Source organism: Onthophagus taurus, chromosome 11 (genome assembly GCF_036711975.1).
Source record: "Onthophagus taurus isolate NC chromosome 11, IU_Otau_3.0, whole genome shotgun sequence".
Classification (NCBI taxonomy): Eukaryota; Metazoa; Arthropoda; class Insecta; order Coleoptera; family Scarabaeidae; genus Onthophagus; species Onthophagus taurus.
In genome coordinates, this window is record NC_091976.1 from 22791120 (window position 1) to 22809597 (window position 18478).

The 18478-nt window shown below is 33.9% G+C and overlaps 1 protein-coding gene across 3 annotated transcripts in view; it reads left to right on the forward strand.

Annotated features, from left to right (window-relative positions):
- LOC111427592 (disheveled-associated activator of morphogenesis-like protein) overlaps positions 1-13298 on the forward strand; it is a 63109-nt gene extending 49811 nt beyond the window's left edge. For all 3 annotated transcript variants that reach the window (XM_023062818.2, XM_023062826.2, XM_023062810.2), the window contains 8 exons: positions 2404-2532; positions 7832-7987; positions 8203-8433; positions 8504-9934; positions 11312-11610; positions 11678-11981; positions 12039-12287; positions 12341-13298. In XM_023062818.2, coding sequence (XP_022918586.1) covers positions 2404-2532; positions 7832-7987; positions 8203-8433; positions 8504-9934; positions 11312-11610; positions 11678-11981; positions 12039-12287; positions 12341-12784 — 3243 coding nt within the window. In that variant the 3' untranslated portion in view covers positions 12785-13298. The remainder of the gene's footprint in view (positions 1-2403; positions 2533-7831; positions 7988-8202; positions 8434-8503; positions 9935-11311; positions 11611-11677; positions 11982-12038; positions 12288-12340) is intronic.
- Positions 13299-18478: the final 5180 nt, after the last annotated feature.

The window sequence follows — 18478 nt, forward strand, 5'->3', positions numbered from 1 at the left end:
GTTGTACTCTTTCGTATATCTCTTGTCTTAGGTGCAATTCTTAATTCTCGCTGAACATTACATCTTCGAGATGGACCAACGCGAAGTTTCGACTTATTTGAATATGATAACATTACACACTATGTATACAAGTTCAAATAAAACGATTGCAGTGCTTCAACTTGTACTCCTTGGTTCTTAATCCACGTCTTTTCATTCAACAGAAACAATCCGTTCCTTAAATGTCAGTAAGTCTTGTATCAAACATTCGGTTTTGAGTGTATATCGTAGCCTAAAATGACAAAGAGCCAAGTCCAGGCCACTTCTTTCAATCCAATGTCTACTAGTTGGTTCATACAGGTAATCTCAAACCGCTAAGGAATAATATGGTGGAGCATCATTTTGCTGCAAGTAACCAGATGTTATGATACGGAGGACGACATTATCTACGACAAAATTCTCCTACATATCTAAATAAGAAAAGTTTGATGATTAAAAATATATGAGTGTAATCTATAAGTTCATAGGGATTTTTATATAGGTTCAGCCGATTTAAAGAACACAATATTATGGTTTAGGTTCGTCATTTCTTACAACACTTCTTCAGCTCGCACACGAGTAATTTTATCAGCATTAGAAAGGGTCTAAATGTTTTTCATGTGGTAAAGCTTCATTTCCAGGTCGAAATAGAGAATTCTTAAAATACTCGTCAAGTACATGCTAATCATGTACTTGATTTTTCTATCAAGCTTTTACCTTCCTTCACTCTCGTCCAAAATAAGTTGAGTATTCTGTGGTAAGGCTGTGGTGCAGCCTTTGGAGTACCACGATCTTGAACCCAACCCAAACGGTGTGAATTGGGATGAAAACCTCAACAAGACTGGTAAATATATCGATTATTCATGAACAAATCATGAAAATTTAACATGGGAGATAGATCATAGATCCAAGTTGAAAAAAATCTTTATTCAGCTGAGGTTTCTCACAATTTCTTAAATGATTTGTAGACTATACAGAAACGCAGATCTCAGTTCTAGTTAATACTTGGTTGTACCGATGGTGGAACGAGCAATGTTTGCAAATACTTTCCGGAAGTGTATAGCGATTTTCAAGAAGAATTCGCAAAATGAATGTAGCTACAATTTTTTCCTAAGAATGATAGAGTGGGACAACCACAAGAAATTTCTCCTCGAACTGAACATACTGAAAACAGTCTCGAGTTTTTCCCATTATTAATAAGATGTTTTGTGAATATGCTTGAATTAATCTGCACTGTTGAAACTTGTATTGCTTCATGATACTTTAATGTTATTCGAATGTTGTGCCTTGAGTCTTAGGTTCTCGAGATCTTTTCCATATATACATTGGTGGTGCCAGTTCCATTCGGGAGCTGTGTAATAAAGTACTTTAAAAATCCTATTTATGGTTCTGATAATATCTCGACTAATTAATCTGGTAAACAATTTCCACATTAATAGATTCCTTGATATCCTTGAAATAACAGAATCATAGTATTTCAAATGATTCATACTAGCCAATAATTCCAACAACCACATATAAGAAATTTATGTTTAAAAAAACCTTCGAGGAAACTAAAGTAATGATTTCCTGTTTGACATTCTTCTGGTAAAGAGGAAATAAACTACTAGTTATCCTTTTTGTAAATACCTCCAATCCAATCACACAACAAAACTAGCAAAATGAAATAAACCAAGAAGAATAACACGATCAAAAGCGAATGACTTGGGACACATCTACTACATTTGTCGTACTCGCTACTGGAATTTACTCGCGGCAATTTTCTTAATAACTTTCATATGAATTCAATAAAAAAGTATTGATATATTTTTCGATTTCTCCTTGACCAATTTAAAATGGATGACTTAAGCGATGATGACGAACTATTGTTTCAAAAGATTTATTTAACAATCAAAATGATTAGTAATAATTAATTTAAAGAATAGTCAAAAAACGATTAGTTTCGATTTAAAATTATAGGTCAACTGGATAAAAAGCGATTTGTTCTACAGAGAAAAAATGTGTTTATTGTGTGAAAACTAAACAACCTATAAATAACTCTTTTAATCTGAGGTAATCTGATGAATTGCCTCATCGTCGTCGGGTAAAAGTAAAGATAAACGAGCGAGAAACCGTGATCTTTTCCTTGAACGAACCGATCCCATCAGAGTACTCCGGGTCAAGAAAGAAGCGGAAAGCGCCATCTTACGCCACGCTTAAAGACGGCAACCTTGATCTCACCCGTAAAAAGTGAAATTGAGCCATTATAATGTTCTCTGCCGCATACTATTCATGTTACAGCATAGCCTCTTAAAGCTTATCCAGTTCACCTGCACTCAAGAACAAACTACTTCCCTTTCAGAATCAAATTTCCTTTTTAATTTTTTTTCTTCTTTTTTGTTCTAGGATGACGAACCACCTGAAATAACTTATTGTGTGGTTGAAAATAGTGGAACATTAACGTTACAAGCATTAACACCAACACAACCAATGCCACCACCGGATGAATTAGATGCAAAATTTGCAGAACTTGTGGTAAGTTTTTTTAATTTAATGGAAAGAAAACGGTTTGTTGGGTGTTCGATTTAGTACATTATGGACCAACGAACGTAACGGATTCCTTCGTCCGGCAAACGGGACCGTTGCAATGCATCATTACGATGGACTCAATAAACCACGCATTATGTGGCCGACGAGGATCGTTCTGGTCCATTCACTTTCCATCGCGTTGCAGAATCAAGTTCTTCCTCGTTCGTTCCTGGTCTGTCGGATGGACTATTAATCTCTGCAAAAGATGCTTGAGAACTCTTCTTGTTTCATGATTTAATTATTTTTCTATTTTTTTAAAGTTTATAAAAAATAATTATTAATTAATTTGTTTTAAAATCATAAAAAAGTTAGATTTCATAACCGTTAAGATTTATAGTTATGATTTAAATAATTATCAACTTAATGGACTAAGACTCATTAAGACATAAGAAAAGAATTTATATATATTCTCGAGGGACATAATTGCAAAATTTAAAATAATGGAAGTAGTCGTGAAAAGCTTAAATATAACCGCGATCGCGGAAATTATTACCTGCCATAGCGAGTAAGAAGAAATTGTCGGCCATTAAATACTAAATTAGGCAGTAATTAGATTTTAATAACAGTACTAGTATACAAGCGGAATCTAAGGCATAAATAAATAGAGAAAACGTCATAAAACCACGCGAGACTCGTTCTGAATAGTTTATTGGCGCGCTTGAGATGTTTGGTATTTTCATAACTTTCTCGAATTTTTCCATCGAGACCTTCTTGATTGACACTTCGTCATCTTTTATCCAAGTAATAAATCACTTTATAAGTAGCGGTCGATTTCTTATACGATTTCGATGTTTTAAACATTCGAAAGCCAAAGAAATAAGAAACTTCTTATAAACTCATCTAATTATTTTCTTGAATACGTACTTTAATTTAAGCACATCTCAAATAGAAACTCAATACAAAACACTTCCTTATTCCGTCTTCGTTACATTGTTGTTATTCCGGGGCAAAGAAGCTTCTAGATAAGGTGTACGACAAATGCGTTAGCTGCACAAGAAATATCGCGCAATTAGTCGTTTGAAGATAGCAACAGCAACAGCAGTGGTCCGAGCTGTGTGCAGAAGCTAAAGGAAGGCATGCGCTCTCGATTTCATCACGCCGGTCTTTACCATTATCGTCTCGATCTCTATTGGACGTAATTAACGATTGTGGTTTCCGAGAATTGCTCGAAGCTCTAAAGACATTCCTGAAGATCGCACGCGAACCTAACTTCGACTATTTCAACCGTGTATATCTGAGTTTATATATATATTTTTTTTTCATTAAATCCAGACAAAGCTTTATGTCATTCTCTTTATTTATGAATGCTACAAGATTTCAAGCCCATGTGCAGCCGTTGTGGAACGGAATATAAAAGAAAGCTTTATCAATTTGAAAAGAACACAGTTTGAGCTATCTGAATTTTGTTCGGTTAATATCTATCGGCGTCAACCAGAAAATACAGCTAATAAACACCAAACACTTAGAACTGGTAGATTAATCTTTCTCTATACAACTCTTTTATTTAGTAAGAACAAAAAAGTAACGCAGAATCAATCATATAGGAAATTTTCTGGTCTTTCTATGGGTGCATAACAAAAATCAAATACAAGATTTTAAAACCATTTCTTTTTGTAAAATGAAGTTCGCACACCGACTTGCTTTTGGAGCGAATTAAATCACTTTTGGGATAATAAATTTATTATATGATACAAACAAAACTCCGAGATCATATAAAATCTATAGGAAATTTTCGGCTCTATATAGTGGTATATACCTTTAGTAGATCCCATGGATCCCACAAGAACTGTACAAATCACGTATAAGTGCCGTATGGAAATGTTTACGACATCATAACTTTTTTATATGATACGGACGAAACTCCGAGATCATATAGAATCTATAGGAAATTTTGTGCTCTATGCAGTGGTATATAATTGTAGTAGATCGCATGGTTGCATAACCATTTCCCCCCCAAAAACTGCAAAAACCGCGTATAATTTCTGTATGTAGATGTTTACGGCGTCATAACGTTCTTATATTACACGGACAAAACTCAGTGACCATATGGAAAGTATAGTAAATTTTCCACTCTATACAATGGTATATAACTTTAGTAGATCGCAAGGTTGCACAAGAATTTTCCCCCCAAAAACTGCAAAGACCGCATATAATTTCCGAATGTAAATGTTTACGGCGACATAACTTTCTTATATGATACGGGCAAAACTCCGTGATCATATAAAATGAGTAGGAAATTTTCCGCTCTATGCAGTGGTATATAACTTTAGTAGATCGCATGGTTGCACAAACATTTCCCCCCAAAAACTGCAAAAACCGCGTATAATTGCTGTATATAAATGTTTACGGCGTCATAACTTTCTTATATTACACGGACAAAACTCCGTGACCATATGGAAAGTATAGTAAATTTTCCACTCTATGCAATGGTATATAACTTTAGTAGATCGCAAGGTTGCACAAGAATTTTCCCCCCAAAAGCTGCAAAGACCGCATATAATTTCCGTATGTAAATATTTACGGCGTCATAACTTTCTTATATGACACGAACAAAACTTAAATATCATATAGAATCTATAGGAAATTTCCCGCTCTATATAGTGGTATATAACATTAATAGGTCTCATGGCTGTATAAGTAGTTTCCCCACAAACTCTGGACAAACCACGTATAATTGCCGTATGGAAATGTTTACATCATAACTTTTTTATATGATACGGACAAAACTCCGAGATCATATAGAAGCTATAGGAAATTTTCTGCTCTATGCAGTGGTATATAATTTTAGTAGATCGCATGGTTGCATAACCATTTCCCCCCCAAAAACTGCAAAAACCGCGTATAATTGCTGTATATAAATGTTTACGGCGTCATAACTTTCTTATATGACACGGACAAAACTCCGTGACCATATGGAAAGTATAGTAAATTTTCCACTCTATACAATGGTATATAACTTTAGTAGATCGCAAAGTTGCACAAGAATATTCCCCCCAAAAGCTGCAAAAACCGCGTATAATTTCCGAATGTAAATGTTTACGGCGTCATAACTTTTATATATATGATACGGACAAAACTCCGTGACCATATAGAATGTGTAGGAAATTTTCCGCTCTATGCAGTGGTATATAACTTTAGTAGACCGCATGGTTGCACAAACATTTCCCTCCAAAAGCTGCAAAAACCGCGTATAATTGCCGTAAGTAAATGTTTAAACTTTCTTATATGATATGAACAAAACTCCGCAACCATATACAATCCATAAGAAATTTTCCGCTCTATGCAGTGGTATATAACTTTAATAGATCGCAAGGTTGCACAAGAATTTTGCCCCCAAAAACTTCAAAAACCGCGTATAATTGCCGTATGTAAATGTTTACGGCGTCATAACTTTATTATATGATATGCACAAAACTCCATGACCATATAGAATGTGTAGGAAATTTTTCGCTCTATACAGTGGTATATAACTTTAGTAGATTACATGGTTGCACAAGCATTTCCCTCCAAAAGCTGCAAAAACCTCGTATAATCGCCATATGTAAATGTTTACGGCGTCATAACTTTCTTATATGATATGGACAAAACTCCATGACCATATATAATCCATAAGAAATTTCCCGCTCTATGCAGTGGTATATAACTTTAGTAGATCGCATGGTTGTACAAGCACTTTCTCCCCAAAAGCTTATATACAAAACCGCGTATAATTGCCGTATGTAAATGTTTACGGCGTCATAACTTTCTTATATGATATGCACAAAACTCTGTGACCATATACAACTTGTAAGAAATTTTCCGCTCTATGCAGTGATATATCAATTTGGTCGGTGTCATGATTGCACAAGTACTTTCTCCACCAAAAACCGCGTATAATTGCCGTATATAAATGGTTTCACCATCGTAACCGTCATTAACATCATGCCTGTGCAACCATATATGATCTACTAAACTTATATACCACTGCATACGGCAGAAAATTTCCTATATGCTTTACTTTTTTGTTCCTACCAAATAAAAGAGTTGTATTAAGAAAAGTTAAGCTATACCGATTCTGTAATGTGTACTTTACAAATGGATGAAACTTTTTTTAATTCCATAATGGCTGCACACGGACTTGAAATTTGATAATTTTGAGGTAGATGAAGAAAATTTCAAGCTTTTTTGATGTATTTATTAAGCTATTTCTAAAGACAACGAAGATCTCGACTTGAAGAGTAGGTGAAAAAACAAGGTTAAAAATTTGTTGCTGAGAAGTTTATTGCTATTGTCACACGGGTGTATTTTTGTTTATATAAAATAGTTTAAAATTGAACAGCTGTAAAGCACAAATTGGGATTGAATCGATCAGTCAAACCGGCGTAGATCGATTTCACACTTATTCTACTATAAACAGTTAATGCCCGTCTTTCAATCGGTTATAATATCAACATAACAGTATGCTTGCTACATTAGCAAACATATCCGTCGATTTTCCACTTCACGGTATCTTTGCGGATTAAAACTGTACTTTAAAAATGGCAGATGGCTTTTCTAGCTGTAAATATCGGTTAAAATGCTTTTTGTCATTTAATAAATACTAATTTATGGTTATTAAAAGAAATTTTTCAGTCGAATGATAAAGATCTAAAAGACCGGGAGTAAATAGCGATAAATAATGAGTTTATAGTAACTTGTTTCAATTTGAATCGGTTCTATTTAAGAATTGTAATAAATCGATCATCGATATGAACGGGGAATTAATCTCTAACGCATAAATTCTCCCTGGTTGTGCTCTCGTAAATGGGTTAGTAATATATTAGACGTCTTCGCGTTGGACTTATTTTATCTCTTGGCCATTAAGGATACGAGGCAATGTGTGGGGAGTACGATCTAAGCTCCACTATTTTATGTCCCCGTCGATATGAACTTGCGCACTTCAATTTAACGTTTAATTATGAGTTTTATTGGACATTTTACGATGATCTATAAAGGTTTATAATTGAGATTACAGATTGTGTGCAGCTGTGTTTCTAAGTTCAGCTACAATTCCTTTTACTTGCAAAAAATAAGCTAGATTTTTGTTAGTTAGAGATAACCAGAACTGATGTCTATTATTATATTATGCGACCAATTTTCCGCATTATCTCCTGATTGGTATCTCAACCGTTTCCTCTCCCATTTGTTCTCACCCGGATTAAAAAAAAATCGATCGATGAGATTCCTGAAATGCACCGATGATTGATCCTAGACTTTATAATTGCAGGAAGAACTCGACCTGACGGCACCAAATAAAACCGCGATGCTGAACCTTCCGCAACAGAAAAAGTGGCAGATTTATTGCTCTAGAAAAGGAGAAGATACGGTTGACGAGTCTCATGCTCCAGAACACTACATCGATAGACTGAAAACTCTTGCGGAGGTAAAATCAAAAAATTAAACAGAATTAAGTTTTTTGTTTATTGATAAATATAATTGAAGTAAAAGAGAAAGGGTTGAAGTCAGAGATTGTATCAAGTGTATGAAGAGATTTCTAAATGATAATTAAAGAGTATTAGTGTTTAATAAACAAAAAACTTAATCGCGTATTACCGCAGTTATGTTGAAGAGAAATCTAACTTACTTTTATTATTATAGATGGGATACCCAGAAGTAAATACAGACGAGGAAGTTAGAACAAGAACAAAACAAATAGACGGATTAAAAACAGCATTGAGAACATCAACAAATAGTTTTGTATTACGATTTATGGAATTGGAAGGACTTCCTGCTCTTTTAATATTTCTGCAAAAAATGGATTATTTTACCGCCCAAAGCACCATTCACACCAGCATCATTGGTTGTGTCAAAGCTTTAATGAACAATTCTGTAAGTAAACACTTCTTTCATCAAGTTTTATAATTAGTATTCATAAATATTGTTTTGATATTTTTTCCAGACTGGAAGAGCCCATGTTTTAGCTCATCCAACCAGTATAAACATAATTGCTCAATCGCTTAGTACTGAAAATATAAAGACTAAAATAGCGGCCTTAGAAATATTAGGTGCTGTTTGTTTGGTTTCTGGTGGTCATAAAAAAGTATTGGACGCGATGGAACATTATCAAAAATTTGCATTCGAAAGGACGAGGTTTCAAGGGATAATCAACGATTTGGATCGATCGACTGGGATTTACAGGGACGAGGTTAATTTAAAAACTGCCATAATGTCGTTTGTAAACGCCGTGCTCAATTATGGTTTAGGCCAAGAAAATTTAGAATTTAGGTTACACCTCCGATACGAACTTTTAATGTTAGGCATACAACCCGTTATCGATAAATTGCGTGGCCATGAAAACGAAACGTTGGATAGACATTTGGATTTCTTTGAAATGGTGCGAAACGAAGACGAAAAAGAATTAGCGAGGAAATTCGAAAAAGAACACGTTGATACTAAAAGCGCCACGGCGATGTTCGAACTTTTAAGAAAAAAATTAAGCCATACGTCAGCTTATCCTCACCTACTCTCATTATTGAGACATTGCATTTTAATGCCTTTAGATTACGGTTCTCATCCACAACATTGGTTACTTTTTGATAGAATCGTCCAACAAATAGTACTTCAGCAAACCGATACATCGGATAAAACAAAACTCGTCATAAAAGACCCGGATGTTGCCCCGATTAACATAAACGTTAAAGAAATCGTCCACCTTTTAGCTAAAGAAGAAGAATTAGTTGCAGCTCGTAAGAAAGCCGAAGAACTAGAAAAAGAAAACACCGAAATGTCGAATCGACTAGCAAAAAAAGAACAAGAACTCGACCAAAGAACCCAAGAAAAAGAGGACATCGAATCGAGTTTGGTTCGGATAAAAGAACGTCTCGAAAAAGAAACCGCAGCTCACATTGAAACCAAACAACGATTAGGAGAAATGGAATACCGCGCCGCCGATTTAGACCGACAAGTCACTTGTGAACGCGGCGAAAGACACCGATTAGAACAAATCGTTAACTCCGGAAGTATCCCAGACGATGCCAAAATGATTGGATTAAAACCAAACGCGGAGAATGTTTCAAAATTAGAATTTTCGGAAATCAAACCAGTTCCTCCTCCACCACCATTGGCACCACCTCCTCCTCCAGCTCCCGGCCCTCCACCACCACCTTGCGCACCTATGGCACCACCAACAGAAGCATTGAAAATTGAAGTACCAAAAAAGAACGTACCTCAACCTTCTAATCCTTTGAAAAGTTTTAATTGGTCCAAACTTCCAGAGACTAAGGTTAATGGAACTATTTGGAGTGAATTGGATGATACTAAATTGTATAATGCTATGGAGTTGGATTGTATCGATAAATTGTTTTGTGCTTATCAGAAAAACGGAGTTGCTGTAAGTTAAATATCATATTTAAATGTGACTAATATGATTTTTTTTGAAAACATATTTATTTCTCTCAATCTCTAGCTTCATTACCATCTCTGTTGTTATTTCTTTAGAGTGTTACCCGCTAATATCATTGTTATCATCCACATCCATCTTCAACCCTATAGGTTTGTTGATGGATATAATCTCTTAAATCATATCAGGATGTTTCAAAGTCTCTTTCATGCACATGAGGCCTCAGATTTATGCACGCAAAGGTTATGTTTCTCTTTGTGGCACTCTACCATTTCGTACTTAGACATACCCCAATATTAGAGTGGTCCTTCTAAAATATTTGAAATTATATATCACTTGTTAAGGTGTTGGTTTGTAAATTTAAACGATGTTATCTTCAAGGTTAGGGAGATGAGTTTTCGCACAGAAACCTCAACCAGTTTCTGTTATGTGACAATAACTATACCTAATGAGCGTTTCTTTGGATTCTCTTTTCATTGCCTTATAATACAGGTGTCTCTATCTAAGCATGGTAAACAGCTCGTTAAGTTGAACCACATATTTTTAATTGTTTATATAGAGAGGCAATTATTTACTTATGCATAATGATATCACATTAAGATTATCGTATTCAATATCAGAATGAAAATATTCCTGTTTTGGTTCAAAAATTCTGTAGTTCCGAACAGTTCTGAACCTTTCTGCGCATACGTATAATATGCAATATGTATGTGCAGAAAGGTTCAAAACTGTTTGGAACTACAGACCTCTTGAACCAAAGCAGATAAGCTGAGACAAACCCAACGGTGTTATTACCGCTTAGTCTTAAAGTAACCGGGTAGGTCGCTATATCCGCTAATTGCATCATTTGACTTTATTTTTTTGAAAACTATAGAGGTAGAGTGGTCAAAGTAACTTTTGTTCGTTAACTTGTATTTTCGCATTACAGTTAGGTGACATGGTTGCATAACGAGTTTTTAGCGACATTGCATGAATTCTTACCTTTTTGGTGAACTTTTTTTGACCCCTGATTGATACGATAGATTAAAAAAACAAAAGGAACATTCAAGATGTTCTCTTTCTAATTATTTATTCCATCAAACAACATTGTTCATTTCATCAGCTTAAATCACTCAATGCAATGGCTAAACTATATATCTCTACACTGTTTGAGAAAGGTGGAGTACCACATCTTGCATTATTCCGACACGTTATATGTTTTCAACTTTTAGTGGGGAAATTTTTTCTTGGTCTTCTATTGGCTTTTAATTGCAAACTTTTTATTTGTTCTTCAATGTGTAATGATAAATATGTTTTACTTAAAAGTCAACTGGGATTGTATCAACAAAAAAGTTCATAATAAATCATTTAATTACTTTCAATTTCTAGAATGAAGGTTCTATTGAAGATTTACGCAACTTAGGTAAAGGAAAAACCAAAGTTCTTTCAGTGATCGATGGTCGAAGAGCCCAAAATTGTACAATCCTCCTATCAAAACTAAAAATGTCCGACGAAGATATCACCAAAGCTATTTTAAGCATGGATAGTAAAGAACAATTACCCATCGATATGGTTGAACAACTCTTAAAATTCACTCCTAGTCCCGAAGAAGCAGCTCTTTTAGAAGAACACAGCGACGAAATTGATTCTTTAGCCAGAGCTGATAGGTTCCTTTACGAAATTTCAAAGTAACAAATCATTATTTTAAAATACATTTTATAAAAAAAATTAATTCCTCATTTCCTTTTAATTTAGAGTGCCACATTACGAACAAAGATTAAGAAGCCTACACTATAAGAAACGTTTCCAAATAACCCTCAACGAAATCACCCCAAGAATACAAGGAGTTATGGAGGCGTCGCGAGAAGTTTCGCGATCTCGAAGACTTCGTAGACTTTTAGAAGTCGTTTTAGCTTTAGGCAACTATATGAATAGAGGAGCTCGAGGAAATGCGCACGGTTTTAGATTGGCCTCTTTGAATCGATTGGCTGACACAAAATCAAGCGCTGCAAAAGGAACAACTTTATTGCATTATTTAGTTCAAATCCTTGAGAAAAAAGTAATAAATTTAACAAAACATTTCTTTTCATTCCTAATTTTATTCTTTTTTTTGTAGTTCAAGGACGTTATGAGATTAGATGATGACGTCCCTCACGTTCGAGATGCATCAAAAGTATCTTTGGGCGAACTAAGCAAAGATATGGCTCAATTAAGAGCGGGATTGAAAGATGTTGCCAAAGAAATCGAATTTCATCGAACTCAAAGTCCACTGGCCAATGATAAATTTGTTCCTGTTATGAGAGAATTTCAAGCAACAGCAACATGTCGTTTAGCGGAAATTGAAGATCAATATCAAGATATGAAAGTAAAATTTCCATTTTTAATCACAACGTTTTTTTTTAATGTCTCTTTTTTTAGACTCGATTTGATAGAGCTGTAAGATTATTTGGTGAAGATCCAGCTCAAATTCAACCAGACGAATTTTTCGGAATTTTCGATACATTCCTATCATCGTTACAAGAAGCTAAACAAGATAATGAAAACTTGAAAAAGAAGCAAGAAGAAGAGGAGAAACGCGCTAAACAAGAAGCGGAATTAAAAAAATTAACGCTTGAGAGAAAACATAGTCGCGAAGGAATTTTATCAACCATCAATAAAAATAAGAGAAACAGTACGAACGACACCAAAGGTGAATTTGATGATTTGATCTCAGCTTTAAGAACGGGTGATGTATTCGGCGAAGATATGGCCAAATATAAGAGATCAAGGAAGAAGATGAATGGTTCATCACCACCAAGAAGAAATTCTGTACACAGAGAAGAAAGTAGGGAGAGGATAATAACGAATGGAAGAAGGCAATAGAAAGGAGAAAACGATTTTTTTAGATTATAATGCTAAAAAACGTTTAGGTAAGCGTAAAACGTATTATTCTAAAAAAAATCTCAACGTTATTTTTTAAAACGTTAAATTTCCTTTTTTCTCATTACGATTCGTTTATTTATTACATAATTCTTCCTAAATAAGTCGGAATTGGACCAACGATTTTTAAAAGATAAGAATTAAAAGATCATAGTCATAATCGCAAAACCATTTTCGCATTATTGTATATTATTATTCGTTTCTTTTGGTTTTAATAAAGAAAATTAATTAAACCACCCGTACGTACGTAGAATTGTATACATAGTAGAAATTTGTATGTTTATATGATAATATTAATATATAGCGGTTAATATATTAAACACACACGATTAACTTTTACCAACCATGATGATATAAAACGGACGAAAACGCGCTTTTACATTCTCTCGATGATTTTCATTGAATTAATTGATTGACGCATTTAAATGTTGAAATATATTATTGTTAATTTATTAAAGTTTGTTTTCTTTTACATATTATCTTTCATTTGGAAATATATATAAATTTAATAAAAAAACAATTTAAATTTTTAAAGGTGGGTGTTGTTTAACTGAATTCACATCGTGTTTTTTAAGTAGTTGTTGATAAATAAGTTATTAAATTGTTGACATAATTCTCGTAATAATATAAAATATATAATTTAAAGAGTTGATTGTTAATGAGGTTGCCTAACTTTTAAAGTTGCAATAATTCATATATGACTCATCGAACTTGGTTCTATATACTAAAAATAACTACCAACAAAGATCTTTATAGAAAACTGCTCCAATAAGCAATCTGAGGTTGGGTAAGTTTGCGACTCAAGCAACTTACATTAGATATCTCTCATTCGAGTCTTATTTCAGCAATAAAGTATCTCCCTGATCTTCTTTAATGATTTTTTTTGTACCAAATTGTTGCTCAAGTGAAGATATACCATTTAGAAAATTTTTCATCAGTCGCTAAAAGGTAACTGGAGTTTTCCTTAACTTTGAGTTCCAGTTCTGAGTTCCATGGTTGGAGATAACTGCCATTTTTGGTCACGTTGTAAGCTTTTACTAATCAACGCAGAACTGAGTCGCCCATATTTCTTTCCTACTGACGATTCCCAAGGATTGCTACATAGTGTACTATTACATTGTTTGTTCAGTCGGAGATCAATTTCTCGGCCATTTCGTGTCAAAGCCAAAAAATACGTTCATAAAAGAAGCAGCGTTGCCAATCCTACCAATGTAGAAGGTAATCCATTTGCTATACCGATATACAACTTAATCTACCGATTTTCATAAACTATTTGTTTTAATCATATTCACTACGCGACCATATTTGAAGTGAATCACAAGTTAGAAAGCTTAGTCGCAATCTATATCTTCTTAGTATGGAAATGAAAGACGACCGCTGTGCTCGTATAATTCTATTAACCATGATTGGCCAGCTAATAACAGGAAAATTCTTGCGTGTTACTGTGTTCAATTTTTGTCTGATGAGCAATATACCTCACCTATTGGATATGTCAAAGTTTTGCAAGCAACGAGGATCGACATCCAGAGGTAATAGTAAGAAAAAACCAACAAATGAATCCGAGCTATTCCACCCATGCTTATTTACAAAGGCTAGCGTTTGAAGCCAAAATGGGTGAGACAAGGTAGCCAGAAAGGTAGTGTTAATATTTGATAGAACCTCGTCTCATCAGGATGCAAACATTACAAATTGTGTTGATAAACATCATGTTGTGTTGCCCTCCAAAAAATACAACCCAAAAGTTGCACCCTGTAGATAAAGCGGTCTTCTAACTATTTGAAACCTTTTAGAATGAAAAAATTATGTTGTTTTATGATTGGTACAAAACCAGCAAGATGAGTATAAGAGATTTAGGAGAAGTATTCAATAGGGTGCGGATAAGAACTTTGACAATAGATTACATACACTACTTGAATCTATCGGTTCGACCATCACGTAATTCCTGACGATACAATAGATGAGACACAGTCTTCAATGTGTGGTACTCTAAGCGAAGAAGATTCATCTTGTGACTTCAGCAAATCTGAAAACAATCCCACCGTTTCGCCCTCGGAGGAAATAGTACCATTAAAAACACACAATTCTCATCCATAAGAAGATCCAGAACAAACTCACAGCAGTTACATCCAGAATGGCAACGGAGATGATGTTGTCTGATCGCAACAAAACAAGAACGCCCATAGACTATCATACGTAAAACACTCAACTATCAGATGAGCGTAATAAGGACTTCAGTGTTGAAAGTTTTGCAGCATCCAGAAATCGTTCTGGCAAAGAAAACGAAGAAAAGCTTTGAATGTACAACAAGAAGGGTAGAATTTAATCTCCAACCAAGCACAACCACGGACGCGGTTGCGGATAGCTAAATTTCGTAGCCTTAATTTTTGTGTTTGTAAACTCCTTATTTCCAGACCGAAAATAATTTAAGCGTTAAGGTGCGTTATTTAGACCACGTACTTTACCAAATTTGCTTTCTATAAGAATACGTTTTAAGCGTGGGGGTCACAGAACAATTGTTGATAATATATCCGTGTTTTTATCCGATTTTTACTATTGATTCTACCGACATTTGGCCGACATATCATCCTAATAAACAAAAAGTGTGTCCGATACTAAAGCAGATTATTTATGTAGATTAAAAGGATAATCGCTTCAAGAATCGATTTCCTTCATACCTGGAATCTAATAGATTTTGGATTTATCTCTTTATCCGTATTTGCTCAATTTGTTAATGCAAATCTCATAATTAACGAGATCAAAAAGCTTGTTGAGTTAGCAAAAGGCAATCTAATTGTAGTTTTGTTCATTAAAATGGTAGAGTTTTTCTACAAGAAGAGATTAGAGAGATATCAGTTCCGGTGTTATGTTAAATTAATGCAGTTTCAATTAAATCATAACTGACGAAAGATATGCAGGTTAACGCGAGTAACAGCGTGGAACAAATTCCGGAAACGCCTAATTTACTGGCTACATCAAATCTTAAGTGCTACATATCGTTAAACTCGTATTGGAGGAAGATTTAAATAATGATAAAGCTTACAGGGTGTTGCATCTAAAAATCCAAAATGAATTAGAAGACAGTTAGAATAGTATTAGGGAAACAGTAAATCTGACAACGTTGTATGTTAAGTCTGGAATTCTTGTATTTCTAGCTACGCTCTGGATATGTTGAGATCCTTATCATTGTTGGAGGGCTATGGAAATGCTATAGAGAAGAAAGAGGACAGTTTAAAATTTTAGATGGAAGAACTAGGTCCGTAATTATGCAATGCAAAACAGAGCTACATATTGAATGCATAAAAAATGCAGAATCTGCATACGATGTGATACAATCATTAAAATCTATCTTAGAAAGCAAGAGTACGTTATCAAAATTTTATATTCGGAGACACCTTGAAATGTTCTGAAGATCACTTCATGAACATGGATAGCTTAATAAAAAACTTAGAATGAACTGGTGCAAAATTCGATGGGGATGATAAGGTATGTCAGTTACTTTTAACATGTCAGTGATGGAACGGATAGTGATTTTACGAAAAGCCGGATATCGGATATTCGGCATCCCCTTCGGCCGGATAGCCGGCATATCTATTCGGCTATTATGTTTATAATTTCTCGTACATTTCTGAACTGATACCCTATATTGCCACATTATTGCGATATTTGTATAAAAATGAAATTAATAAGAAAGCTAATAAGATATGTATGTCAACTTATTTGGATCCAAGATACAAAATGAACCTTTTTGATACTGATTTTACTAACGACGCAACTCTAAAAAGATGATACTTTAATTAATAATTGGTGATATTTCCACAAAGATCCTTCAAGAAATTAATTTTATAGCGAATTTTGAAAATTATCGATGAAAATTGCAACATCGAAAATTTTATCAAAACTTAAAATATTATTTTCTCAAAAACTAAAACTTATTTTTCAAAACGGTTTGGTTCATTGGAAAGAGAACACTTTTATGAACACTTTGGGAAATTTTCATACTCATATTCCAAGAACTGGATTTTATACGAATTTTTAAAACTTAATCGGCGAAAACTGCTAAATTCGGATATGCGGATATCCGTTCCATCACTACTTTTAACCATATCGGAGATGTATGAAACAGTGATAACAAGATCTTCCCAACTATTTCGATGTCTATCCAGCGATCTTTTCCCCTGCATTCTAGGTAACATTCTAGGGACTTCTTGCATCCTGGTAACATGTCCTGCCAATTGCAGTGTTTGAAGTCTCGCCTTGGTATATAAGTGGTGATTTGAGTATTTTGATAGGGAGTGGGATGTATACAAGTTTTATGAGTTGTCATACATAAAAGCTATGTTAGGTATGACTTAGATTAGTTTGATAACTTTTTTGAAAAACTACTTGGTGATTGCGGAATTGTTTATGTCGATCTCGATTTTCAGAAATAGATATTATTGGGTTGCCTAACATTAAACTAAATAATTCTTAATTTAAATTCAATGAAAATTTAGTTGCCTATAACATTAAAATTTGAATAAAATTAAATAAAAAAAGAAAGATAATTAAAACGGTGCAAACATTTCTAATCCACAACACGAGCGGAATAAATTTCACGATACTTTCGCGACTTAATAATACCTTTAGATTCCATTACTTCTACGTAATTACTAAGTAACTCTTACTACACTTCACTTTCACTATTAAAGTAGTCAGGTATCTAACTCTATCAAGAAGTAATTAATATTCAAGACTAACTAATAAATCAGCTCGGAGCTATTTTATACTATTTAAGTTAAACGCCGACTTTTTAAATAAGAATTCGAATATCTTACTTAAATTGGCGTTTAATGTTGCATAAACCACATAATAATTAATGTTTCATAGTTTAAAAATGAGTAATCAAATGTAGTTGAGGTTTATAACAAATCACGTTTAACATTAATTAATTAAATCCTTATTAATTTAAAAAAGAATAAAAACATTTTTATCGTCTAAGATATAATTGTAGTGACTTAATAAAGATAAGTCGATAAGTGGGTTTCATTTCATTTTGAATGAAAGGAAGGGAAGTCGCTTTACGATGTGGTTTTATCTTCAATTTAACATCAGATTGGTTTAAAGGCTTTATGTTCTTATTTCAATGTTTTATAGTTCCTCTTAAAAAAACTTTTTTTTGGGTAATAACGGTTAGGTTAAATTATAATAAGTTTCGGAGTATAATCAAGACGCGTTTACGAAGACATTACTGTTAACACTAATAAAATTCTTCATTAAATTTTATAGCTCTCATTATCCCCACACGCCAATTTTTTTTTTGCGAACTCGTCTCACCGACAATAAATGTATATAAATAGCGTCTTGAAAATTTTGCGTACCGTTACTCGCCCGTACAGAAAAAAATGGACTTTTTACCAAAAAAAATTGAGTATCTAGATGAAGTATCGAAAAATACAGAATGTTTCAAAAGTAATGTGGCAGACGGAAAGTGCGAAGACTCCAGTTTAAAATTTATTTTTACTTTTGTACAACTTTGTACATAGACCCCGAAGTAAAGCGACATCACCCACGAATAACTTCTTTTTCCTTTCTTTGTTTCTCTCCGAAAGAAAATCCAAAGAGATAAAAAGAATGAAGATAATAAGAAATGAAGATTGG